At 45.2% G+C, this 26,331-nt stretch overlaps 1 protein-coding gene across 1 annotated transcript in view; it reads right to left on the reverse strand.

Moving 5' to 3' along the window:
- DOCK3 (dedicator of cytokinesis 3) overlaps window positions 1-26,331 on the reverse strand; it is a 147,878-nt gene that overhangs the window by 22,827 nt on the left and 98,720 nt on the right. The window contains exons 24-40 of the mRNA XM_026041538.1: window positions 23,453-23,645; window positions 21,785-21,912; window positions 20,672-20,818; window positions 19,045-19,143; window positions 17,383-17,477; window positions 16,110-16,185; window positions 15,253-15,353; window positions 14,922-14,980; window positions 14,219-14,367; window positions 12,254-12,339; window positions 10,409-10,435; window positions 10,199-10,294; window positions 8,575-8,635; window positions 8,044-8,137; window positions 7,617-7,765; window positions 3,952-4,038; window positions 1,936-2,040 (exon numbers count right to left, since the gene is read on the reverse strand). Of these exons, the coding sequence (XP_025897323.1) occupies window positions 1,936-2,040; window positions 3,952-4,038; window positions 7,617-7,765; window positions 8,044-8,137; window positions 8,575-8,635; window positions 10,199-10,294; window positions 10,409-10,435; window positions 12,254-12,339; window positions 14,219-14,367; window positions 14,922-14,980; window positions 15,253-15,353; window positions 16,110-16,185; window positions 17,383-17,477; window positions 19,045-19,143; window positions 20,672-20,818; window positions 21,785-21,912; window positions 23,453-23,645 (1,752 nt within the window). The remainder of the gene's footprint in view (window positions 1-1,935; window positions 2,041-3,951; window positions 4,039-7,616; window positions 7,766-8,043; window positions 8,138-8,574; window positions 8,636-10,198; window positions 10,295-10,408; window positions 10,436-12,253; window positions 12,340-14,218; window positions 14,368-14,921; window positions 14,981-15,252; window positions 15,354-16,109; window positions 16,186-17,382; window positions 17,478-19,044; window positions 19,144-20,671; window positions 20,819-21,784; window positions 21,913-23,452; window positions 23,646-26,331) is intronic.

Here is a 26,331-nt window from a genome sequence, read left to right on the forward strand (position 1 = left end):
CTAGATGGAAAACATGGAGAGCTTCAATTTGCTTGTAGGGCAGTGCTAGAAATAGATGCAGAATGCAGAGCAGCATGAACAATTCCCAAACAAAGGGTCTATAAAATCAAGGACGCAGAAGAAAGAGTGGTGGCTGTTTTCCACTGTAGAGCAAGAGCAAGACAAATGAAGAGTGCACGGAGCCTCTTGATCACTTTAAATCACTTCTGTATCCATTTGAAAATTTTAAATCCATGTAAATCTTTTTCTTCTCCAGAATAGCAGCTCCCAATCTCTTTAGAGCCCRAGCCATGCGGATGCAGTTGCTAATGGGTTTAGCCTGTGCTGCGTGATGGGTATGCTGCATGGATCATTAGAGAGAAAAAGGAGGAGGGTGGCTTTTAATGAGATTGCTGCATTAGTAATCGGCTATCACAAGGACTGCTACCAAATATAATTSCAGAATTAACAAGGATTATAATTACGTACACGCTTGTTCGCTGCGGCTCTCTCCATCCGAGTACCCACCTTGTTAGACCCTCTCCCAAACAGCAAGTGTCGTGCGTGAAAACCTCGGCATTTACTGAAACACGTCGGCTTCCCAGAAGCCAAATAAACCTGTAGGATCCGTAATGGAACAAGACAAGCTGGATTCCCCAGCCCTCAAACCCAGGGGGGCTGCCCAGCCACAATGGCTTTGCTGTCATCCCTTTTCCAAAGCATTGGCTGTTTGATATAAGAGACATCGGTGGTTTTCCCTGGAGAGCTTCAGGAGGGTAAGCACTGCTTCCCGCTGCAGCTCCCATCACTGCCCAGCCTCCTCGCAGCACCACAGCCCTGCTCAGCTTCGCCCGTGAGTAATACTTCATCCAGCAGCACCTTCCCTCCTGATTCATTCCAACTTGCCATCGTTAACAGCAATTCAACACCAACGTTGGAATCACAGCTCAAAAAGAGCAGAGCAACCAGAGGGAAAACACTGGGTGCAATTCCAAAACATGGGTGCTACTGAATAGCAGCAGTTTGGGTTTGTAGCTTCTCGCTGCACGACTCAAGAGCGGTGCCATCCCTTGTCAAACTATTGCTTTAAAGCAAATACAGAGCATTTTAAAGCAAATACACAGTGTGCAGCTCCCGTTCTCTAAAGCAGGCTCCGCGTCAGCTTGTCCTGTCAGGCTGTATGGTATCTACRAGCCATTTTCAGGCATTTTCAGGCAGTTTTTACAGCAGTTGTCAGCTTCTATTCCATCCTCACCCCGAATCGGCAACAAGACCCGCTACGAACAAACACCCATTTTAAGACTGACTGCTCGTTAGGAAAAAGAAGATAATTTCACTCTTTAAATGGCTCTCGGAGCCGGCGGATCCTGCAGATGCCAGCAGACAGCAAGCTGTAAGTGGGGACGTGTACAGAAGATAGACATTTCACTGACAAGAGGGGCAATTTTAGCTTGTAGACAGCCTGAGTATCGATCTGGTATTTGCATCATCCCATCATGGGAGACTTCTCTGAGCATGATAATTTGCAGTGCTGAAAACTGGTGAAGTAACGAGCGAGTATTGCTGCATTAAACAATTTGCTTAATACAGAGTGAATTTGKGGTGAGCCTGGTTAAAAACACACACGGGCACGAGGCAGATTTTGGGTGTTTTTTCCCCAAGAACATGCCCGATGCTTTGYATCCTTCATCCGGGCCGGAAAGCTGGTTCACAAAATACTACAAGCCCTGGTGTTGAAAGCAATGCCGAATAAAAGGCCCARAAAGGCCACAGGACTAATCACTCTCCTCTTCAAAGCAAAACTTGACCTCAAAAATGACTTAATTGAATTTAAATAAAGAAAAAAACCTGAACAGCAGATGTCATCCCATGCCTCATCCCCCGCAAAAATCCACAGCCTTCRCCACTAATTAAAGCCTGGCAACGTTGTCACCTTTTTATATAAACCTGGCTTACCCGCAGGAAAAATGGGAATTTCCGACCATAGAAACCAACTCGGAAAAACTCYGGCTCCAAGCGCTGCTGCTCCATGATATTGTCATAGTAGGTGGCTTCCATTTTCTGTGGAGGAGAAAAACAGTTTTATCAGACTCTTAAAAATGCACCGAAAGCAGTAGAGCCTCCACCCGCCTTTATATTCCCCACTCCTTCTTGGCGCTCCCGGTTTCTTTATGAAAGGGCTCATTTTTCCTACGTGCTGGAAACACGCTGGGTATCAGTAAGGGGTATCATCATAATCACTTTTTTGCCTTGAAATGCCTTAGGATTTTTTTTTTTTTTTGGTCTAATATCTTCTGTTAAATTAAACAGCCTTGTGTGTGATTTTCTTTGCGCGGCAGAATTAAGGGCTGAGCTGAAGCTCCGCGTCGCCTGGCTGCTCCCACTGTCCTCTTCTAACCATATCCTCTCCCTGCAGCTCAAAAGCTGTTGCCTGAAGAAGCCCAGCAGCTCAATTACATGTGCTTTAATTGGGCTTGCAAAGGGCATGAAAAAGGAGGAAATCAAATGACATCTTCGATCGCTCTGCGTACCCGTAACCTTAACACGGCACAAGAAAGGCTTCTGCAGGAAGGAAAGGGGCTTTTTCTTCTTCTCTGCTTCCAGTTATCATCATTACAGCAGCGTGCTGGCAGTTATAGCGAGTGGCATTTTGGGACCTCTTGCCAAGCCGGATCTCCGCTGAAAAGCTCACGGGAATTTTACCAGTGCAAAAAGAGAGGGATCGGTYGGACGCTTTTGCTTCCGCTGCAGGGGACCCGAATCGCAGCTCGGACTTCCAGCGTCGCAGCAAGGTTTTGTGCTCCCTTCCCACACGCGTTAACCTTTCCCAAGGAGGAGGTCTCAAAATCCTCGTGGGAAGGATAAAGGAATGGGCTGAATGACGTGAGCGGCATGAAAACAAAGGCTTTTGGGATGGGGAGGAATTCAGTCAATTTAGGTGAAGGCAGTTTTAGGGAACTTCAATGGGAAACTGGCCCCATTCAGGTGAGCACAAGCAAAGAGGTGAATTGCTTCTGATCAACCAAGGTTCTCCTTATCAGCCAAGCTGATTAAATCCAAGCAATCAACAGCAAGAATGCCTTATTATCTTGGAGAAAATAAATGAACAGGGTACCCTCGAYGCATTACTGCCCTAAGCTTTTCTAATAGCCTTGTTTGCCCATGGTTTGCAATCACTTCAGAAATGTGGTGATCTTTCCTGTTCACCAAGGCGGGTTTCCGCATGGTGCGCCCCGTGACGCCTGCACAACGGGTGCCCCGTAACGGGCACCCTCCTTGTGGCCAGCGTGAGGAAGGAGGCTCTTCAGAAACGCACTTCATCAGAGCTAGGTACTCATCCAGCTTGAACGAGAAGAAGCTTGCACTTTGGAAGGCCAGCTCAGAYACCATAAAACGCATTTCTGTAGCATTCACCTAAATCTGGACATTTTACCCAAAGGATGACGACAAACTRTTTTCATGTTCATGAAAGCTTGTATATCCCAGTCAAATTTTTGATTTTTGAATTCAAGCAGCGACGCTACAATTTTTGCCTTGATTCCATTGTGTCCTTGCTTTTACCAAAGGATCAGTACAACTGACAAGGTAAATAAATAGGACTTTTCTGCTGYGCTTTCCTTGCTTGTTCTTCTCATTTTAACCGAGGCACGGGCTGTCCTTGATACTTTCAGGATTAAAATGAACTATCATGCATCATTAAGAAGAACAAAACAATGAAAAAGGATAATGAAAAGGTCTTTTGATAAAATATACATAAATATGTAACTGGAAGCCTAGCTTCCGTGTGTGCATTGCCCATATACTCCCTGGAGTTTGTTGCCAGCAAAACTAGGAATTAAATCAGTGGCCCCACAGCGTGTGAAGCTGTATCAGGAAGATGTTTATTTTTTCAAATTCCGAACTTTCTGACATTGCACCCAAATTCCCTGGAAAGCCCCCCGAGAGTCAAGGGGAGGAACCGCCGCTACGTACCCGGATCCAGCTGAGGCTCTGATAGTCATAGAGACCTTCATACTGTACGGCCAGCTCTCTGCACAGCGGGATGCCGAACTCCCAGCTCTGCAAAACCAAAGCGGAGCAGCTCAGAGCACCCGCGACGCCCCGGCCAGCGGGGCTGCGGCCCCGAGCGCCGCGCCGTTCGGGACACGCCAGGGCTTAGCTGGGAAAATGCAATGTGAGGATGCGTTTGACATTCACGATGGGAGCTTTGTTCCTTAGCCGTGTCCCCATTACAGTGACACACTCGTGCTGCTGCTATTGACTGTTCACTCGTGAGGCTGAGGACCTCTCTGGAGAAGGACAAAATAGCCAAGAAATGTTCATCCTGTTAACATCCCCACCARCTCCTTTGCTTTCTGTGCTAAAATGGCCTGGCATCCCTGGAGTGACTTGTCTAGGCAGGACCTGCAGGACCAGATCGAGTCCACATCTGTGCTCAGAATCGAAAGCAGATCTCATTTCCCCAAATTAGAGGTGTTTTTTGATCCAGTGCTTTCCTAAGACACAGGACTGACCTCCTTTGGAGGCAAGCAGGAGTTGGAGTTTCTMCATGGCTGTGCTGGGAGAGGGATCCCTCCTTAGCCCTCCCGGCTTCTCAGAGGTGCTCATCTAATACCCTTGCATTGAGAAGATCTTCTCTCCCTTCTGCCTATAACCGTATAGGTTAGAAGCCTTTGGGAGGACAGGACGGACTGTTTCTTGCCCTATTTATGTAAAGAATCTAGACCCAAAGATCTCAGCTGGACTTCTAATGGACTCATTTCTAAGTAAGTCACTGGGTTAACTTTTAAGTTGCTTTAATTGTAGCCCTGTTGCATTGAAAACAATCAATGCATGAGTTACATAAGCACCGAAGCTTTTACAGAGCTGACAACAATCCTGTAAAATAYTAGGGGGTTGCATGGACCCAGGTTTTCTGTAACATCATTTGATTCAGTGCCTCAGGCACTTTCCAGCGCCTGCCACTATGCACAGACATTCCTACAGCACCTGTTCCCTCATCCCTAATAGCAGCAATGCTCCTTTTTCTCTGAAAAGCCTCAACAAAGTAGTTTCAACAATGTCTTTTCTGAAAAAGAGGATAAAGGTAAGACCTAAAACGCCTAAAGAAACAATCCCAAACTTCTCGGACTCCTGTTAATCCCCAAAACCTACATGGGAACTTGTTGAAAAGAGCAGAACTTGCTCTTTCAGGATCTCTTTGTATATTCTTGTAATATTAGTAGTTGGAAAAATGGAAAGGCTGATATTTGTTCAGATCAACCTAGTATGTGCTACAGGAAATAAACTCAGCGACCAGTTAGGTGACTACTTAAGGACGTTACGAAAGTTTTTATGATCTTAAACTAACAGGATTTTTGCTGTGGGTTGTCATGACATACAAAACGATATTCTAACTTGCCACCAACAGTATTAAGCAGTTAAGTGCTTATATCTCTATTTACCCGGAAGAAGAGAGAGAAAAACCTATTTTAAAATAGCTGCTCGGGAACAAAAGGCTCTTCTCACCGTGCAGACAGGCACAGCCTYATTTCCAGCTGGGATGCTATGGCTAACACCTGCCTAATTCCCTAAAGGCAGAAACAAGGAGCTGCCTGKCTTCCTAGGTGACCCCAGAGCTGCAACGTTGTCCTCATGCAGAGAGGAGGGTTTGAAAATGTTTGAAAGGAAGCAGAGGGACTGCAGGGGATCTGAATGCGGGGATGCTCCTCTCTCAAGTCCCTGCTGCTGCCGAGTGCCACCTTTGCAGCACGGAGCAAGGAGGCACTGCCCCTGCTACATGCCATTCCTAAAGCACCTTCTCCCTTCTCTGGAAATCACCTCCTAAGGGCTCCAGCGTGACTCTTCCTTCCCGTCTGCTGTCCCTTTTGCTGCTGTGTGTTCCCTTCCACGTCCTTCACCCTGTCCCTCCCTGGACAAGCACGTTCATCCCACATTTACTGCAGCTTTAGGCTCTCGGCTGAGAGGCACCAACTGCGCTCCGGGGGCACAGACACGCAGGCAGAGCGTGCGGGRAGGGGACCTCCCATCCCACCGTGCAGATTTCTCTTGCAAACACCTTTTTAAGGAGAGTGCACTAGAAAAACCACCTCAAACGTGGGGTCCACAGCACCAAGCTGAAAATGAGCTGCTTGGAAAAATGCACTTTGGGTCTCCTGCAGCACCACGGAGGCGTATGGACTGCTACGGAGGATATACAGGAAACCTGCTGCAGCAAGAGCCCATCACCTGGCGCAAATGAAGGTGTCTGCTTTCCTTGTGGTTCTGTAAGTAATTGCTTATTAACACCTGGTAACACCCTTCACCTCCCCAGTGTGAGGGACAMCCTGCTCTTTAGTTACTCCTCTACCAGTTAAAATAGAGGAGGGTTAAAAAACAGCCAAGCAACTCCAAAAAAAGTCCAGTTGAGATCTTACCTGCATGATTATATGGCTTGCTTATTTGTGCCATAATATACAGGCTTATTTTATTTACATAGTCTTTATATAATCTGATTAGCCTTTGTCTAGTCAGACAGTTCTGTACTGCAATATTTGCACAATTCAGTAATTTAGCTTTTTTTTTTTTTTAATGCAGACTAGAAACCCTGAAATTGCTGAAGCTGTAGAAAAAGAACCACATGCAATATTATTTATTATAGCAGAACAGACAAGGGGAGAAATGGGCAAAACCAAGTTCTTGATACTGAAATCCTTCCYCAGAAATAGCCCTCTTTACAAACAACAGGAAAGCAACTTCTTTTTGCAGCTTCTGTAGAGAATATTTCTGCCAAATGCAACTTTCTTTTATCAGGGTCAGGCAGAAATTACCCGGAATGTCAACCCAAGTGCTGTGGATCAAATCACATTTGTATTTAATGCCACTGTCATTGCCATCACAGGTAAAATCAACCCTGAGGCACACATGCAGATGTCATCCCCCAAGAATATGACTTGTAGGAGTTTCTCTGTGGAAGGGAAAAATTGGAAAATATTTTGACAGATGATCTCGATTGTACGGTTCACCTCTAGAATGTTCTCATAATACCATGCTATTAGGGACTAAAATACCTCCATCTCTACAGCAACTTAAAACATTATTTATTGCAGGAGAAAAAACACTGCGTGCGTGACAACTGAAATGTATTGATTTTTGTTCTTGGCAATGGACAGAATTGTAGCTTAAGCAAAAGTCACTTAACAGGAACACTGAAAAGGCTTAAAGCTCTTTTAATAGATGTACTCATGTAGAGCATTGGCAACTGCCATTTACTTCTGGAGATCAGAAATGAAACTAGTCCTTATGTGAGACRTAACACAGCAATTTGCAAAGTCCCACTAAAAAATACAAGATATTTTTTGGAAATGGAAGAACTAGCATTCATTGAGCTCTCTGCCAGGTGACCCAGAGTAGGGTTTCAGTTCTGGCCTTTTCCCTGTTGGCCTCCTTAGACCACTTCCAAATTTTATGCACAACTCATTTTTCCCCATTTTCTCATCTATTTTCCTTCCACAGAACTAAGAGGCAACCTGTCACATCCTGAAATCTTTCGATCTAAAGTCACCTCCAGACTACCCAACCGGGATGACAGGCGTGCGAGCCCAAGCACATCAGGAAAAGGGAAGGAAGCTGCTGGAAGAGAGAAGAAGTTGGCATACCTTCCCTTTGTTGAAGTAATGGATAATCTTACGGCACAGACCTTCCTTACGTTGCCACTCTGACTGAGATGGATAATGCAGGAACTCTCTCAGAGGTCTGTCCTCCCACTGAAGCAACTCACAGTACAAAAGCAACGTAAACGCGGCCTCTGTTGGAGACACAACCGTTGAGCACCACATCAGTGACACCACGTAAGTAATGCCAAGAGGYTAAAATATACTTGGCTTTAAGCAGAGTCGTCCCCTGATAGAATGAGTCYTGGAATCTGGATCTGTCTGCATCTTTCCACCTGCTGTAGCTGAGCCAAACAATGGCTTTCCGGAAGAATTCAGCAGATGTTAGAGTGSAACACCAGAAAGGCAAAAGATTTTGCAGGGATCCCCAAGAGCCTCCATGAAGTGTAACTATATACTAACCCATACTAACCTGTATAATTCTCAGCCTGTAAGTGCATGTCACACAGCTTGTGGATGTAGCGGATGTACATCTCTTCCTTATTAATTTCAGACTTATAGAAGTTCTGTAAAAGAAAAGTAGTATTATTATTTGCATTGAGACTCTGTCCCCCCATTGAAGATAATTAATGGCATCTGTATACGCCTGATGGTCTTGAAAAAGAGAACACACTCTTAGTGTAAAACAAAAAGAACAAATTATTTTCAGAGTCATGTTGATATAATCTGCTACTTTTATCTCCAGGATCTCCACCCTTGGAGGTGCCCACAACTGGACAACACCCTGAGCTACCTGGCTCTGCTTTGGGCAGAGAGAGTTGGACCAGTGGCCTCCAACCAGTCCAAGGACCAGAGAGATGCTTCCAGTCCGTGTCCTACTCTCATCCCAGCACTGGGATTCGCAAATGATACTTGCCTGACACAGGTATCTATGCCAAGCTTTCCTATTCCAGTTTCAGATACATTGCACGGTATCACAAGGAGGTAGAGAAAGGGACTTTACCATCAGATTGACAGTGCAGCCGATCTTCTTGTTCTCCGTTTCGTCTCCTTTCATACAGTCCCTAAAAACGCAGAGCAACTTTGAAAGTAAACCTGCAAAAAGTCCATTCAAAATAAATGTGAAGCTATCCTACCCCCCAAGAATTTCTTTGGATTACAGAAAAACACTTCATGCTATACTTTATTTTTATCAAATTCCTCTAAGCAGAAAGCATATTGAAGCCTAAATGATGAGAACTGTCAGAACTGAGTGTGTTCTTATATGTAGGAACTTGAGAACAGCACCTCATCTGTCTGCTCCTTCATTTCTCACAAGATGCTGAACCAAAATGAGGTGACTGCAGCCAAAATCAGTTGAACTAAAGACCTACCATAAAAGTGAAAAACACTGTTATTTATGCACATGTAAATATTCAGTAATTTCCTACTTGCAAGATTTCTAACTCAGAAATTTAGGTATCYGAAGAGCGGGCACCTTGAAAGACACAGCCTGACTAGTTAAGGCTACAATACAGATTTTCCAACAGATGAGTTAAACCACACAAAACCCATCCTGAAGTTCCTGTAGGATTTTAGATTTTTTTTTTTCCATTTAAGCAGTACAAAAGTTAAAGGCTTCTGAGATTACCAAGCCTGACTTGCATGAAAGAAATCCAATCCTTCCGTTCATTGGCAAAAAAGAGATAAAATTTTTAAAGCCGCGATAGCTGCCAAGCTTTCCGAGAGCCCCTCTGCCAGCTGACTGGTGCCTGGGCTCCAAGAGACGTCAAACCTCATCAGCAGAGCTGCTCTTCTCATAGCTCTGCGACTTGTGGGGCTATCACGATAGTCAGGACACACCTGATCTGCACTTTTCCCAAGTCTTATGCCCTTCCCTGCTCTGTTCTGCTCTGTGATAGGGAAATTCTGCTGCATCTTAACTGCAAAGCAAAACCTGTTCTCTCTTCCTGAATTAAGCATGAAAATGATTATTATGTGTACCAGATTTGTGTTGAGAGCAAATGGGTTTTTAAAAAAGCTGTTCCCATGTATTATTCCTTTTTAAATGTGTCTCAGATATGTGGTCTGGCTTAAGAGTTGTACAGCAGCTGGGGTCAGGAAAGAAACAGGAGATTTATCAAGCAAGTAACAATAAGAGGAAACGAGACAACCGAAAAAAAAATGGCATTGCCAAAACCACAGTCTGGCCATAGGCTGTCACCTAGAATGAGCACTACAAGAATAAACCATTATTATTTCAACTGTTATTGGCTGTCTAGGGGTGGAAATATATGGAAGAGTTCACTGTAGGTTCAAATTCTCTTTTACTCCAATAAATCAACTCTGCATATATTATCCATTCAAAGGTAGAATGTTTCCCTGCAACTAAATCAAAGCTCTAATTTGCCAAACGAATAAGACCTCGTTTAGAGTGGGGTCTTGCACATCTGAGTCACCAGCTTATGTGTGAGAAGACTCCTCCTTGGGTGAAGAGAGCTGCAACCTGGCGGCTCTAGGTGAAGAGTGTGGGACATGACCCAAAGGCCCTGGTCCAGCAGGGCACGGAGAATCCAGATGAAGTCCTAGTGTTGTGTAGACTGCTACGTGTGCTACACCCAGCAGGTGTTTCTGTTGTAGCTGGATACCTGTAGTCAAGCAGACGCTCCATGAGGCGAGTAACCGACGTAACGAAAGAGATGCCTGTCTCCCGCCACGTTTCCTGCTCGATCTTCTCCAGCAGGCTGTTTGGGGAGGAAGGAAGYGTCCGTGAGGCATGTGGGGACACGGCACAGCGCAGGCAAGTGGACAGCTTCGTTTCTCCCTCGTAAAGCAAATGCCCGACATTATTGTCTTACCTGGGATAAGGCCCAAAGAGCTGGGTTCTGCTCCAGGCAGCAGGAAGCAAAGACAAGGAAATTACAGAATTGGCAGGAAAAGAAAAAATATCCCCTCACATTGCATTTAAAAATAAAAATATAGACAGATAGTAACCTTTATAGTATATATATGTATAAAGTAACCTTTTTGGCAACAGCTGTTTTCCACATAATTACCTGCAGTTTAGATCCTGGTATCAGCAGTAAGAGGCTGCAACTGGAGCCCAAACCCTCCTAGAGCAAATTCCTCTCCTTTGCTCACCCCAGATAAATTCTGACCTCTACTCAGCAGCCAAGCAACCTCACATCATGGCTTGCTTCAAGTGCCCATAAATCAGTGCAGTCTCGTTCTGCTCTGCAAACTAAACAAGGGAGGCAACATCTCACCGAGACGTTTGCAAAGAATGAGAAGAGGCTGAAAGGGCAACACTGAGATGGTGCAGGAGAATCTTAGTTGCAGTTGCCTTGTAGGGAGTAGGGAAAGCATTTCCATGCTCACTTCCTAAAACTGCAGCTCTGGGCAAAGAACTATGTTGTTTCATAGTGGGAAGATCAAATACTGTTGGGTGTCTTGCTAGTCCTATGCTAGACAGATGTGTCCAGCACTGGAAATGATTTCCTGTCATTCCCTAATGCACAAGGGACCCGCCTGACGTTTCGGCAGCACAGGCGGGACGGCAGGATTTATGGACAGCTCTATTTCCACAGCTCTCTGTGGAGCAAGAGCTGACAAGTTTTGCTTTTYGGGGGATTTGTTTCTCCAAAGCTCACAGTGTTCTAAGAAAAGGCAGCAAGAAATACAAACTGAAAGGTGGCTGGAGTTCAGGCCAAGGGTGCGTTTCTTTGYGATACACATAGTCACAGCCATCTAAAAGTAAGTCAACAAGCTACAATCGTGGCCTTAACATTTCAGGCAACAAATATCTTCAAAATACTGAATATTCCTCTTACTAGGTTAAAAAAATACAAAGAATATGCACAAATGGAAGCATGCATATAGGACAGATGGGCAGGCTTAGTGTTCTTGAAAATTAATGGACGCACAAATGTGAATGCAGAAATGGTAGTAATGGTTCTAGTGAAACAAAGGTTATGTCTCGAACTGCCTGTATATTGCTAGGGGCCTTACAAAATCATCTGGAATGTATCATTTAAGCTCAATCACTCACCTCTGCAGCTCACTGGAATATTAAACGATTTCGGGTTTAGTTCACTAGACTCTGAGCAACTCAAAGCAAGTCCTAGGACCCTTGGAAATCAAATCTAAGTGGAAGGTCATATTGTAACGCTACTCTCACAAATACCATCATTTGGGTGTGAAAGGGAGGGCACAGGGCAGGGATGGACTCCGCAGGAAGCACTTGCACCTGCTGAGCCAACTCAAAATAGCACCTTTAAAAGCTGTAAAAAGCGAAGAGCAAAGTTTAGGAAAGTATCTTGCTCCAGCAAGCCCTGACATGCTTAACTATGTTGTCTCTCCAACCACACTGAAGGCTCCATATGGTTTCACGTATCACCAYGTGAGAAAAAAGGCAGCAGCTTCTCTAGCAAATCCATTTTCAAGCTGGCAGTGACTTACCTGTGCAGCCTGGCGTTAGATTTCACCGCAGGAAAACTCTAATTCTTACATATTCTTTTCAGAATCACATACAAAGATGGGTTGTTACTGCAGACGTGAGAGCCACGTCATGCAGACCTGCCTGGGAGCCCTTTACGCTGCTTGCTCTCAAGGGGATCACCCCTCGTATTTCTCCCCAGATCACAACTACGAATATTCCAACAACTCTGCCCAAAGTGGAGCAAACAGAATCTGGCAGGGCTTACAGCAGGCTGAAGAGTTCCCTGTAGTTCTCATCACCTTTGCCCTCCGACACCAGGCTGTCCAGCTTGTCGATCAGCTCTGCTTCCACCTGGGGGAAGAAGGGAATTAGTGACCAAACGAGCTGTTAGACACGTCACGTGTGGCAGCCAAGCACTTCTGCTAATCAGGAGACTAACTGAACATCCCAAGGCAGCTGCTGCTTTTGCTTCACAGGTATTTCTGATGTTTATTCTCTCTTTTTTTTTTTTTTTTTTAATAAATCACTTAGATTTGTTGTGAGCAGATCTGTCAGATAGACTGTATCCTGTACTGCCAACAAAAACTATCCTTGAAGAGAAGCTAATTCATTGCACGACYGCCACTGGTCTGCTGTGACGGTGCTGGTGGGAGGCAGCTATTTGCAGTGATCCAGGCACCATTAAATCACACTAGAAGATTATCTGCTCATTAAACTCAGTTTTATCCTGCCTCTTTGCGATTATGGATGTATTTTTCTTTTCAAATTATATAAAAGGTCAGAACAGTATCATTTCTCTTCCCTTACACAGGTCATCAGCACTGCCTGTTTTTTGACCTAATATCTCCTGTTATCAAGTTAGATAGCAGATATTCCCCTAAGATTGGCTCAAGTGCAGAAATCAAGATATGTAACAGTGAGAAAGTTTCCTGTAGTTTTGACGTTTTGTAGAAAAATTACTTTCAAAGCTAATGACAAAGGAGGTTCCTAGAGCTTGAAATGGGTCTGCTTTAATTTAAGGACAAGCCTAGTTTGTGTTTCCCTGTGTTCTTCAGCTATTCCATTGCAAAGGAAGTAAAGATGAGAAGTACAGGAAAACCAGCCAGTGATGCACAAATGGAATTGAGGATCTTTTAACCAAAACCATTAAACAGAAACCAAATTTGGCCCATGAATCAGACTGCGCTGACATCAGATTTTCACTGACATAAATGATCTTGTTAAAACATTTAATACTGAGGAAAACAAAGTCCAAATAGGCTTGAAAATAAATGTCTAGGATTTGAATATCCTCTAACAACCCATTTAGTATTCAAAAAAACCCAACAGAACACTGAAATGACAAAAGAAAGCAAACCTAAGCCTTTACCCCTTGCTGGCCTGAACTCTACGTTACGTTTATTATTTTAAACACACTGCACTCCATTGCACAGCAAACACTTCAGCATTCAAAGCAGCGTGCCACACTGACCAGGCTTACAACAAACCCTGCAACTGCCTCAGGACAGAAGACATGGCAGAAACAGAGACCACAACCATGCCGAGACAGATGAGCCCGTCTCCACAGCAATCCACAGCCCTCCCTGGTATTAATATAGGCAAAAAAAGACACCTCCTGCAGGTATTTGCCCCCAGGGTTGCCCCAAAGGCAGCTGAGCACCAGCACTAGGGATGCATCCCAGACTTACCCTTCACTGTTTACACTCTGCACTTCCAGGCTCTGTTTTACAGGGGGAAGTTGAAGTGAGTCTCGGAGCGTGACCTGACAACTGAATGATAACGACTTCTGTGCCAGCTCTAGAAGCAGATAAGCAGGCCTAGGAGAGCTGCTACCTCCTCTCAATGCATACACAGCTACAAAATCCATGCCAAAGCCTATTAAAGTTATTTATTAACTATATAGTGCCTTTTTGCCATCAGAAAAACCACAAGAACTCGCTCAATCTAGAGTCTTTTTTGGGTTCCCAGTGTGACCCATTTAATGGCTGACTCCCAACCTAAGGACACTGGTGGCAGAGGTGAGAGCCCAGCACTTCAGAACTCCCTTTCTCTCATAATAGATGTGCAAACTAAACTTAAAACCTTTCATTGCTAACCCACCTGTAGCAGAACATCTCCCTCCCTACCAGCGCCAAAGCAGGGGCTGCAGATCCCTTGCTTTTCAGCCAGGCATTGCAGATGGACAGAACAAGGGGAAGGGAACACAGCCCATGCACGGGAAGTGTGTCACCTGCTTGAAGTTGCCATTCTTTCTCTGTTCCCAGTCCATCATGTCGTGGAAGATTGGGATCATGATGTTGCGGACTTCTGGCTGTGGGACGAGCGTAACGCCAAGAAAGGGGCCAATCATTCCCGGGATAAAGTGAATCTTATGCTCACCTGTACAACACAAAGTAACTGTAAGTAAATAAACACCTTATTTATCTGTTATCCATTGCTAAGAGAAGATAAAGCCTCTAGAGTGATACCAGACACCAACTAATACTGAAAGAAATGCATTTGTGTCTTAAAAGGACTGAAAGATCAGGATTTCCTCTAGCAAAGCTCTGGCAAAGCAGTTTGAATTTCGCTGTGAAAGCCTTTAGCAAAAATTGATAGTGCATTTTACTTGCAAACAACTTCTGTGAAAAGTCACCAGACTAAATCACACTAACCAAGGAGAATAAATAAATATATAAATAAATTTCTTCTTCCAATTTATGAAGAAAAAGGACAGTGGTATTTACCAGAGCATATTTAGACTTTTAAAGAACTGCAGAACTCCCTATCCTCATTGCTATGAAATGTGCAGTTTCATAACTGACCTTGACGTAGGACAAAAGAGCAGTGCTTTTCAGCACCGGAAACCCACAGCCTTTTGCTAACCATCCCTTCAATAGCAAGCTTACACTGTGCTGCTCTGGAGAATAAATCAAAACAACTGGCAGACATACCCAGGTTCTGCCACATGCTGAAGAGCTCATATGCCATCATCACTCTCATATCGCCGTATCTGAAAGCAAGGAGACGGACAACTGCTTAATGGAACAAAAAGCATCAAGGTGGTGACGTTAAAAATAAATTAAATTCACATTAAAGCCACCATAAGAATACACAAAGACGCAAGTAATCACTGAGCACTGTATTAAAGTCTCTACTTCTTCATTTCCCAGGCACTCGCAACATCCTGAGTCCCACAGTAAATCACAAGGATTTGTGGTAGAGAAAGATGTCTGATTCTGCGGTAGCAGAAAGGGCTAGGAAGCCAACAAAACACGTTCTTACTTATCTAGAATCTTCTTCCTCTTAGCTGGCGTGGCATTTTCAAGCTGGAGGCTTGGCTGGTTTATGAACAGAACGGCTAAGCTGAAATAGGAGTTCCACACCTACAGCACAGGAAGGAGGTTTTGTCACATTGCATTGCAAAGAGTATGTTTTAAACAAGTGCAGGAGAGCATATGTTTCTTTAAAAGAAAATGAGATTGGTCCTTCACATAATCAAGATGCAACTTAATACACATGTTATCCTTTAATACACTAAATTTTTAAGGAGACCCAAGGACTACTTATAACCTGGCGAGAACTAAAATTAAAACCCCCACAGGTATTACCACTAGGCCTTCCTCTTAGCACAAAGCTCAAAAAAGACTAAATTTAGTGACATCTGCAAAGTTTAAATTGTTCTCTTTTTCTAGGCTAAAAGCCTCCAAAAAAAAAAAAAAAAAAAAAAAAAAAAAAANAAAAAAAAAAAAAAAATCAGAGATTACCTTATGTCACAAATGACAGCCTATAATCTGGTCTGGTTTCCTGCTGCAATCACACGTGTCTGTGCACGTGTGAATGCCCAGGTCTGGCTGCTCTCCACTTCCAGCCAGCAAACACTCTCTAAGATACCACATTCCTCCAGGTTTTAAGGAATCAGCCAGGAAGAAAGACCCTCTAAATGACTAAGCAAGAGCAAAGGACGTAGCCAGCGCTTCACCTCCCACCCCAGAGAACCAGGCAGAGGGAGATGCTAAAATCCTTGACTTCCCCATCCTCACAGATAACCAAAAATAATCAGCTAAGATAGACCATAGCTCCTGTCCACTGTTAATGCTGCTTTAAAAATGCTACAGCATTTTCTCAGTATCAAAGCTTACTTTAAAATCAAAGTCTGTCTCCGTGAAGTTCTTGTGCAGTGCAGAGGACAGGTACTGAACTGTTGTAACTATGATACTGCAGGCAAAAAAAGAGGAAAGAAAAAAAGCACATTTCAATCTGCAGTATAAATCATATCACAGAGGTTTACGCTTCTGAACAGCAGTGCTTATTTTACTATACACGCAGACACAGGCATTTTTTCTTCAGGCAATCACTGCTAAATTCAGGTAAAAGTCAACTTTCTTTCACCTATCTTTTATTTATCTGTATAAATACTTTGTACTAAGTGATACAAGACTGAGAACTATCATCACTACTGTAGGCTGTGGAATTTCTATAAGCTTGTTTAAATCCTGTCTATTTTTTGCACGGCCAGGCAGTGTTACCTACAATGAAATGAAAGAACATATCCATCTCTCTCCTATTTTAAGCAAAAAGCTATTTCTTTTTTTTTTTTCCAAAGCACAAACTCAAAAAAACTTGAGCTATTTTAGTTCTTGGCTTATAGTGCTCTTTTATCCAGCCCGCGCTTCAGCCGGGTACATTTGTGAATATTCTGTCAATTCCAGATTTGCTGGATTTTTTTCCTAGGTGGCTAAATGCACCTAAATGAAAGGCCATCCAGCTCCGTGATAAATTTAGGAGTTAATAAACAGGACTTGGGTGAGGCAACAACAGCATGAGAAGAATCAGAGCACATCTCTGTTTCACATCGAAGCCGCGCTTCCAGCTGCACTGCTATGCGCCCTGACACTGCCAAAGGCAACCAGGTAACATACTTTTAACATAACTTACATATTTTATTTTYCTTTCTTTCCTTACAAAACTTGGTTTAGAGTAAAATATGGAAAGCCACTTCTTYCACTTTCTATGGATCCTGGGCACTGGCAGAACATGCAGCCCAGTGGAGCCCTGGGAAGGGGTCTGAGGCACCTCCTTGCAGCAGGGACCCCGGCTGCTCTCAGTCAGCCTGTCCCAGTTCTATAGCTGGTTACCTAAGGCAATGAGATGCCAGCAAATTCTGGCATCAAAACCTAGGGCTTAGCACAACCAAAGTAAGAAAACGAAACAAAATATGAAAATAGCGAAGGGTAACTTAAAATGAACAGCAAATACGTAAGTAAATGGAAGGAAAGGGATCCAGAATTCCTCCTGGCTTGATCACTGCACCCSTGCCCAACGAAACAGGCCGCATCACGGGCTTTAAGGGCCCAGGTTTTGAGGAACTTTCCACACAGAACGTCAACAGTTCAGAGCTGCTTCTCTACTTACTTGCTGGTGAGCAGCCTCATCACCATCCAGTCCCGAGGGAAGACACTCATCTTCATCAGGTTCCGAAACACACAGAAAATCTTCAGCAGGAATTCCTATCACACATGCACAAAAGGGAAAAAAAGCCGTCATCAGCAGCTGCAGATTAATGCATTTTCTTCATTATAAGCAAGACAATTAAGCTAAGTGCGTTCACCTTGATCTATCACAAGGATAATCAGAATATACGAATACAACGTTCACTGGGGTATGGTTCTGTTCACCTGCTGCTGAACTGGTTGCTGCTGCCTTTTGGTGTTACTTTTTCTTACTGTTTACCTTTACAGTGAGATGCAAAACTTCCCTATGTGCTTAGTTCCATGTGACTTCCCATATTATCGGGTGTCAATTCCCTGCTATTTTCAAGTACATTACAGGCATCAGTATTTACTTGATGTATAATGATAATGAGGCATCTGTGCAAAATTCTTTGCATTTACATTGGAAATCTGGCAAAACAAAAGCACACTCAAACACACCTCAACTGCTATATATGTTTTTTGAAGATGGTTAACATAAAACTCCATGTATGGCAATAGGGAGCAGAAAGGACTTCTTGTACACATTCAGTGGAATGTTTGCACTCCAAAAAATTCCCCAAATGGCCCGGCCATTCGCCTTAATCCTGATGGAGGTGGGAGAAAATGATGTTGGAGTGTGAACTAGTTGCTCTTTGGCCTCATTTCAGCTTAGATGTTCACGGTGGTAAGTGCAAATCATGCCTTCCTATCCAACAAGAAGTACTGAAAATATCTGAAGGAAAAGTAATCTCCACCTCGCTCGGTAAGGCAATGGAAGTTCCTGCTATGTTACGTTCTTTGGATTGTCCCTGTTTTATTAGGTAGGTAGGCAATCAGTGAGGTTCTCTGTAATATCTTATCTTGCTTTATGAAGTTATTCTGCCTCCTAAACAAACTGCTATCTGAGATACTCCTCTTTCCTATCGAAGTTGAGAGGGAAAGTTGGTTTCTGCAGTGTTGAGACGCACAGCTTCAAAATGTCAGTGACAGAAGAGCCTCTGGAGAGTCTGCCCACCTCAGGCACCATCTTCTGCTCAGGAATACCTGTGATTTCAGTTGTTATTCACAAATTTGGGAAGGGTGCAGCCACTCAAGTAGTAAGGTTGCTACTTTCCCAAGAAAGATTTATCTGCTGGAGGTTTTGCATCCCCAGGAAAGGCTACCAAATATGGGATCTGGAAATATTCTGATCTTTTGGCATAAGATCGACTTCATCACTCGTCCCAAGTAAGCTCCAGTGCACATCTTATGTTTAGGAACATGTTGCAGGGCAGCTGACTTTACACATACTGGATTAAAAGCCCTGTTCCTCAGATTATGCTCTGGAAGGTACAATAATATGTTTTTGTGTCTAGTAACATCTCTCTGTTGGATCCCTGTTTGCTCTTTACCAAAATAACTCAGTGCACTGTGGAACCCCGTGCATTTAGAAAGCAATACCTGTAATTATAAAAGGAAAAGGCTAGTCTATGCCTAAGGCAGCCCAGTGGAAATGGGGTTAGTGGAGAGAATGGGGTTAGTGGAGAAAACAGTGCAGAAGGGATTCCCCCTCTGCTACCTCCTCCTGGGTGAATCATGGTACAGGCAGGATGTTCTGCTCTACCTTGAGCTCATCCTTGCTTTGGAAATTGTCCAGTAAGTGCTGGAAATGCGTGTCTGACATCTGACGGAGCAAGGATAAGAGACAGGACACGTATTCTCCCTGTTGGCCAAACGAGAAATCCTTTAGCTCAGACAAYGTGCAAATCCGTAACGAGAGCAATCAGCTCGGGGCAAGGGACAGAGGGAGGGGTCTGAAATGGCCCCGATGCCTATGGAAGCAAAGCTGACATGCGCAGAGATTAAAAATACTGCTTGTCAACAGTTCTTTAATTATTATAAGTATAGGAATACACCTCTCAGAAGCTCCTCCCCTGATGCCATTTTAAGAGGTCAACAAATGTCATCTAAATAGAAGTCATTTAAGCAATGAATACAGATACTAATGAATCTCCCTTTGGGAGTGGAGTTTCCGTTAGCCACATCCTTGCTTTAGGCACAACGTCCTGTGCCTACCAGGGGTTTTGCAGACCTACCCGGGGTGATTTAAGCTAATTGGCTCAGATACTGAGTTATGGCAGCACGGGATGAGCACAGGCTACAGAAAAGGTGTCGGGAATCRCGTGTTTCATATTGGTGCCCAGTGAATCACGCACTGTCACACCTGTGATACCAGCATCGTTTCCAGGACAGTCCCATGAGCGTAGCTTGGATAAACCCAAGTGACAACTTAACTTTTGCCCTGCAGTGTCAATGTCCCCTATCCAGTTCCCACAGCATCCCCAAGTGCTTTCCAAGGGGGAGCTCCCCGCTCCTATACATCTGGAAGGGGAGCACAGAGGAGGTGAGCAAGGCGGGAGCAAAGAGCCGGGCTTGCGCTTTGGCCTCCCAGTCCCCACACGAGGCTCTTCCTCTGCGGCAACGGGGTTTGCAAAATCAGGCTGTGAGGCCTCAGCCATCTGATAAGAAAGTCAGTCTGGGACAGAGAGGATGCTCTGCACAACAGCTTGGCATCAAGTGTGGTGCAAAAGCCGAGTCCAGCAAAACCAGACTTAGCTAAACAAGAAAGGGCAACAATTTTAGGAAAAGGCTAGGACAGCTGTTCTACCCTGCTGCTGCTTTTCCACCGCATGCCGAGGGAAAGCCCTGTGCCCCCTTTGTATAGATGCCAGCCTCATAAGCTAAGAAGCGGCTTTTTCTTCTTCTCCAAGCCAGCTCAGCCGTTGAATTGTCCTAGGCTCAGTTTGTTTCTTTTCCAAAAACCTGCTGTGTTTCAGTTGCACCAAGCAATCAGTGGAAGTGACGCAGCCTGTTAAGCAAGGGGACTTTTCCACTGGTGATTCTTGCATTCCCAGTCACAGGGATCGGAGCCCAGTGCTCACGCGGCCACCAGGGACTCCTCTTTAGAGGGGGAGCCCCAGGTGGCCACCCAGTTGGCATGTGCTTTGATAAATATAGAGCAATTTTTGAGCATAAGTGCAAAGGCAATCCAAGGAAAGAGCCTGGGGATCCATGATAGCTTCCCAGGCCCCAGTGCCGCGCAGAGGAAGGATGGGGTCGGGGCTTTACAAGGTGAAGGAACAAATCCCGGGGAGCCATGCAGCTTCATGACAGTGAGGTGCAGGTGGTGGTGAGGGACGGAACCAAAGGTTAGAGAAGCGGGATATAGAAACTGATTGTTAGTTACTAACAGTGATTTCTGCTGTGCACTGCGGGCAACGCTGCCCTCTTACCGCCTCCTGAGACTGCGATTTACTCATGATTGTAAGCAGAGTTTGTAAAAGCACATCCAGGAGGCTCTCCACCATCATCTCAACCTCCTCCACGACATCACCCTCCTGCAGCAGGCGGGGAGCAAACAGACAGTTAGCGACGGCGCGGCGAGCCCGCGGGCGGCCAGGTCAACCCGCAGGACCAACCACACGACCAACGCACGCTGCGATGAACCTTGCAGAGAGCAAATGGAGAACTTTATAGCACAGCTTCCAAGAAGCAGGGTAAAACCTAGCATGGTTACGAGACACTGCTGCGATCCCTACGTGTTGGGCCCTTCTCCATCTCCTCCCTTTCTGATGCAAACACTCAGCATCACCGCCCAAAGCATCTGCACACACTCTAGTGGGATCAAATTGCCTTCAGCAGCTTTTCTTCTACGGCAGCACTATGCTTGCTTGGCATCGTGCTACCTTGCTACCCATCCCTTTCACACCAATCTGTAAACTGTAAYTGGAAACGCTCACTGACGTCATTTATATTTGGCACCACTGTGAGAGTCAGTTCTGGACAATCAGCACCCCCTGTTCAGGAGCTTTGCTTTAAACCATCAACTTAACACTGAAGATTGGAGTGTTATGATAGTCAAAGCCRGGCGTTTAACTCAGGAGCAGTTTCTGAAAGTACGTGTAATTTCATTGATTGGATAATTCTAGAGTAATCTCTTATCATGAATCATAAAGCGCTAGTTACTGTCTGTTGTGGAACTACAAGTTCTAGAGCTGAGGGCTTCTGAACTCCAGTGACATCTAAGTTTGGGGCTTGGATGAAGAAAATTCCACARTGTCAAACCTGGTAAATGCGTGTGCTCTTCCCCCCGTCCTAACAGCAAGAACACTGTGTARTCAGAGGGCTCTGAGTCACACACACACAAGAGCAGACACTCGTTTCCATGCTCTCCAGCTGATGGGGAATTAGCAGAATTTTGTTTTCAAAAGGGTCTTCCAAAAACCCGCATTAACCGATTAAAATCCCTCAGTCCTCAGTTTACTAATTTGGCGGTGAAATTAAAAAGTCAAGCACAAGATTACCAAAGAGCTGGTCTTGATTATAGAGAAAATACTGCTGAGGATCCCAGAGCAGATGAGGAGCTCCTTCTGCTGTCGCAAGTGAAGGTGAATGTGGTGAAGAACCACGGGCAGCAGGATGCGCCGGGACTCTGAAACAGGGAAAAGGGGGATTCAGAGTTACTCATGTCAACTCCCCCTTGCACAGACCTTTCCTAAACTTGCGGTGCCTTCTGGCATTTCTGCCACAGCTCATAAAGCTCCTTCGCTCTTTTTCCCAACTCGGGAATTTCGTTAATTCCTCTCTTTTATCCACTTTACACAACTTGCAYCTTAGCACAGTAGGAAGAGTTTCTAACAGCCGGGAGGCAGCACCAATGTAGATTTGGCTCCATATGCTGCTCTTTTGGTAGAAATTCCTCCTAATAACTTCATGACCTCCTGCTGGCTGGCGTCTCTGGGCTGGGGAGACCAGTTCTCGAATAGGCAGCACGTGCAGAAAACAGTGGCCAGACCCTGCAAGTGTCAGTGGCACCGCATCCACACAAAACAAGACATCACCAGGCAGGAAAGCAGAAGAGGCTTCTCTTCAAATGCACGGACGGGCAGGCACGGGATGCCTTTGAGCGCTACATTTATGTTCCTGATAGGAAGAGCTGCTCCCAGTTGGCAGGGGAGGTAAGTGTTGGTCATGGCCCTGCAGCAGGGCACGGGAGAGGGCAGGACGGGGCAGCGCGGCGCGAGGAGGCGCCTGCTGCTCATCAGCGATGCCGGCAGCGTCGCGGAGGAGAAAGGAAGGTCAGTGGGAGGCCCTTGACCCTGTGCGTGAAGCTGCACTTGGCTTTATGAAGAAGGCAGAAGAGGAGAGGATATTAAGAACATAGAGCAGCTCTGCTCACCTGTCTGTGGCGTGGAAGCCGCGAGGACAAATACGGCACAACCACCTTCGGACAAATCTACCCATACCCTGCTCTCCCTTCCTTGGTTTTATGAAATGCAAGATCAAATTACAAAAAAAAAAGAAAAAAAAAGGATGTTTATAAATAATTACACTCAGCAGCTTAAGTGTGGTTTTGCGTTACGATCATCTTCACCTTGAATTGAGCAGGATAATTTGAATGCACTAGATTAGGATCCTCATGACATGGAAGAGAAGCCCGATGCTGCTTTACATCATCTAGTATCTGCACAGCCTTCTCCATTCAGACCTTCAGGCACAAAAAACCTCCCACACCTCCACCCTTCTTCCTTCAATCCACTCTAAAGAATTACTAATAAGTTGAGCCATGTAGATATTAAAATCATCCTGCAAACATTAAATACATCTTTGCATGACGCTGCGTGTTGCACATGTGATTTTAGCTTTGCCTCACTTCCGAGACTATAAAGTTGCCAGGAAGGAGGATATCTTTATACCCATGCCTTTGCAAACAACTAATAAACAGCACAAGTGCAATATTAAGTATCAAGTGAGACTGAATAATTCTAATAATTGCTTTCATTTGCTTATGTGCATATTTTTTTTCAACCTTTGGGAACTAATTTTTTTCCTGATAGATTTATTAACTAGAAAAGTTGGTAATGAAACACCCATAGTGGATGCACRGGACCACGACGGCAGCAAGGCAAATAATTTCCAGGATTCTTGGTGCTCAGCACTAAGTTTGCAAGAGCCGTTCACGGCCGCCCTACCTGAGAAGGAGAAGAGGCGGCTGTCGACGGTGCGCGCGATGGACTGCAGCTTCACCACGTCCATGGACTGCCCRATGTGCACCGTGCTGGGCATGCTGCCCAGCGTGCCCCGCACAAACTCCGCCACCTCCTGCACCGTGAACATCTGCAGCAGCTCGTCGAAGATGGCGGGGAAGGAGTTGAGCAGGGCGGCCTGCGAAGGGACAGCGGGGACACTCTGAAGGTGCCACCTCCTGCGCCAAGGCCGGCACGGGGGACGGGACAACAGGGGACCTCAGTGGAGGGGCTGCAGGAAGCTGCCGACTGTCGCGCTACGGCTGGTGCTGTTTGTAAGGCCTGAGGTACCCGGAAAAGCAGCAGTGTAGCATAGTAGGAAATAATAATCCAGATSAAAACCCAAACTCGGTTGCAACATTAAATCACGTGATAAGCTGAGCACATAGTTACCAGCAAGCTTGAAAAGGCTTTCTTTTAGGCCACATCTTACCAAGTGATGTTTTAAAGGCAGGAAAGGCTTCAGGTAGAGAAGAAAAGAAAAAAAGTCCATTTTTGCCAGCTTAATCTCTTAAGTAAAATGCAAAGCGTGCTTCTGATTAGAGAGTTCTAGATAAATTCTTGCACTAAGTGGCTAAAGAGAGCGGAACCTCTTCTCAGAGCACTTGTGAGAAGCTGCTGGCAGACCCTTCCCCACCGCGGCGCTGCCGCGTGCGGCTGCAGCACTTCTAGGACAGTGAGTCCACGTCGTGTGAGTGCACGTGGCCCTGGCCACACAGGCCATTTCCCGGGAGCTGCTGCTACCCTCACACGCCTTCCCATCCTTAAAGATGCRTGGGAATTCCATGCATCATTCCCAGCTTAGGCCTGGTGCCCGACCTAACAGATGCCACTCGCTTCAGAGACAGGATGCTTTAAAATCCTTCTTTTTCTTCCTGCACATCCTGCCCAAGGTCCTCGTTTCCAAACAGGAATCCGCACCAACTTGGCGCAGTAGTTGCAATAGTTCAAATCTACTAAACCTCGGAGCATGCCTCAGTTTGCCCCCCATCACTGCACTCTTCAATCCCCACCTTTCTTCACAGATTTTTTGCTTTCTCACTCCAAACATTTTGGTTCTTTTCCCATGTTGGCTCTCACACTTGACATGTCTTTCCTAATCCCATATATAACACACAGCTTCCATGAGTTTCCTCAAGTTAGCTTTCCCTTCCAAAACCATGGCCATTTCATAGCCCCTTAGCAATAAAATACAACCTGTGCTTACAGCTAACATGGCAAACACTGCAGAGCCCAGTAAGTCAGTCTCAATATAACGTTACCTCTTTATTCTTCTTCCTTGTCACCTCTCTCAGCATCTYGCCTTGTCACAATCTATTTAGATCACACACCAACCCACACAATCTCCTGGGGGCCGCCATCTATTAGTCGCTACACACAAATAATGCATTAGCAAAATCAACAGAGGGGAATTGTTTGAAAGAGCTCCCGGCCTCTTGGTAGGCTGCGGGAGCTGCATTTCCATCCATCACCTTCACCTTTGACTCTGGGACTTTTAACAGCCTTTGCCTTTGACTATCTTGATGCCGCTAAAGCAGTCCTGTAGATGTTTAATTCTATTTTCATGTAACTCTAATTTAATTAGAATTTAATTCCAAGTTCTGTAGGTTTCCAGAGCTGGAACACTCTCTCCTCAGATCTCCTGAACAAGCTCATTTAGGTAAGCCTTGGGAATACCCTTAACACCATATTATTTCAGTGTGCTGATGTCCTAAGCAGCCCTGCTCTTTCCTGCAGTATTTCCCATTCCCTGGGTTAAACTGCCAGCCACTTCCACATTCGATTCCAGCCTGTGTGCGGGAAAAGACAGATTGGGGCAGGAAAAAAGAGAGTCCCCGGCAACATCCACGAGCAGACACTTGTGCAGTTGGGGGGATCGTTACTTACAGGGTTAAATGTCGGCCTCGAGGCCCCGCCACCCTTTTGTGGGGCACAAGTCCCGGCTCCGCTCGCCTGCCCTCCGGGCTGAGGCGCCTATGGGGCAAGGGGGATCGAGGGGCGACACAGTGGCACGGGGGAGAACAAAAAGCAAACTTTTCAAAGATTAAACAAATCAGTACACTCRGAAGTAAAGAGAGCAAGCCAGAAAGTAGCCAAAGTAAAGCAAAAAAATAATAAAATTAAAAAAAAAAAAAAAAGAGAAAGAGAAAAAAAGCGAGCACAACCTCATCCTCAAATCTAACCTCCTTCTATACCTGCGACTGTCACAAGCAAAAATAAATAGAGCCTGAGATAGAGCTCACAAGGCGCCACTTCCCCGCGCTGTCCCTTGGCCTGCAGAAGGGACTCCTCGTGTTCCTCGTGCATATTCCTACACCCACTAATGGGTGATTACATCAAAGATCAGAGCTCCCATTCTCAACAGCTTTTGGAGCTCCTTACCTGAGAAAGGGCCCGTATTGCAGCTGCTTCCCTAGCTGCTGGAACAGCTCCACTTTGCTGTGACGTTTATAGCAACTGCCTCTGACAAATCACCCTAGGAATATGTTCAAACTACCTTGGTACAATTTGGGATTACTGATCATTTTCCTACTGCTAGCACGTTCTAGGTGGGCCATCACCCATAATTTTCCAAGGTGAAACATATRCACCCAGCCTGTGACATTACTACTTAAAATTTAAAAACACAGAAGATTATAATTTACAACAGTGGTCCTTAAAACAAGGAACCAAACCGAGGAACAACCTTACTCTGTATCTTAAGCCCACACGAAGCCTCACTGAAGTCATTGGAGTTTTTTTTCTGATTGGCAGCAGGTCAGGTCAACTCTACTGGAAGGTTGCTGTGACTCTGTGCATTGATGGGAGCTGCCGCTCGAGCGGCT

Source organism: Nothoprocta perdicaria, unplaced genomic scaffold, assembly GCF_003342845.1.
Source record: "Nothoprocta perdicaria isolate Ctin4 unplaced genomic scaffold, notPer1 scaffold_287, whole genome shotgun sequence".
Taxonomy (NCBI): domain Eukaryota; kingdom Metazoa; phylum Chordata; class Aves; order Tinamiformes; family Tinamidae; genus Nothoprocta; species Nothoprocta perdicaria.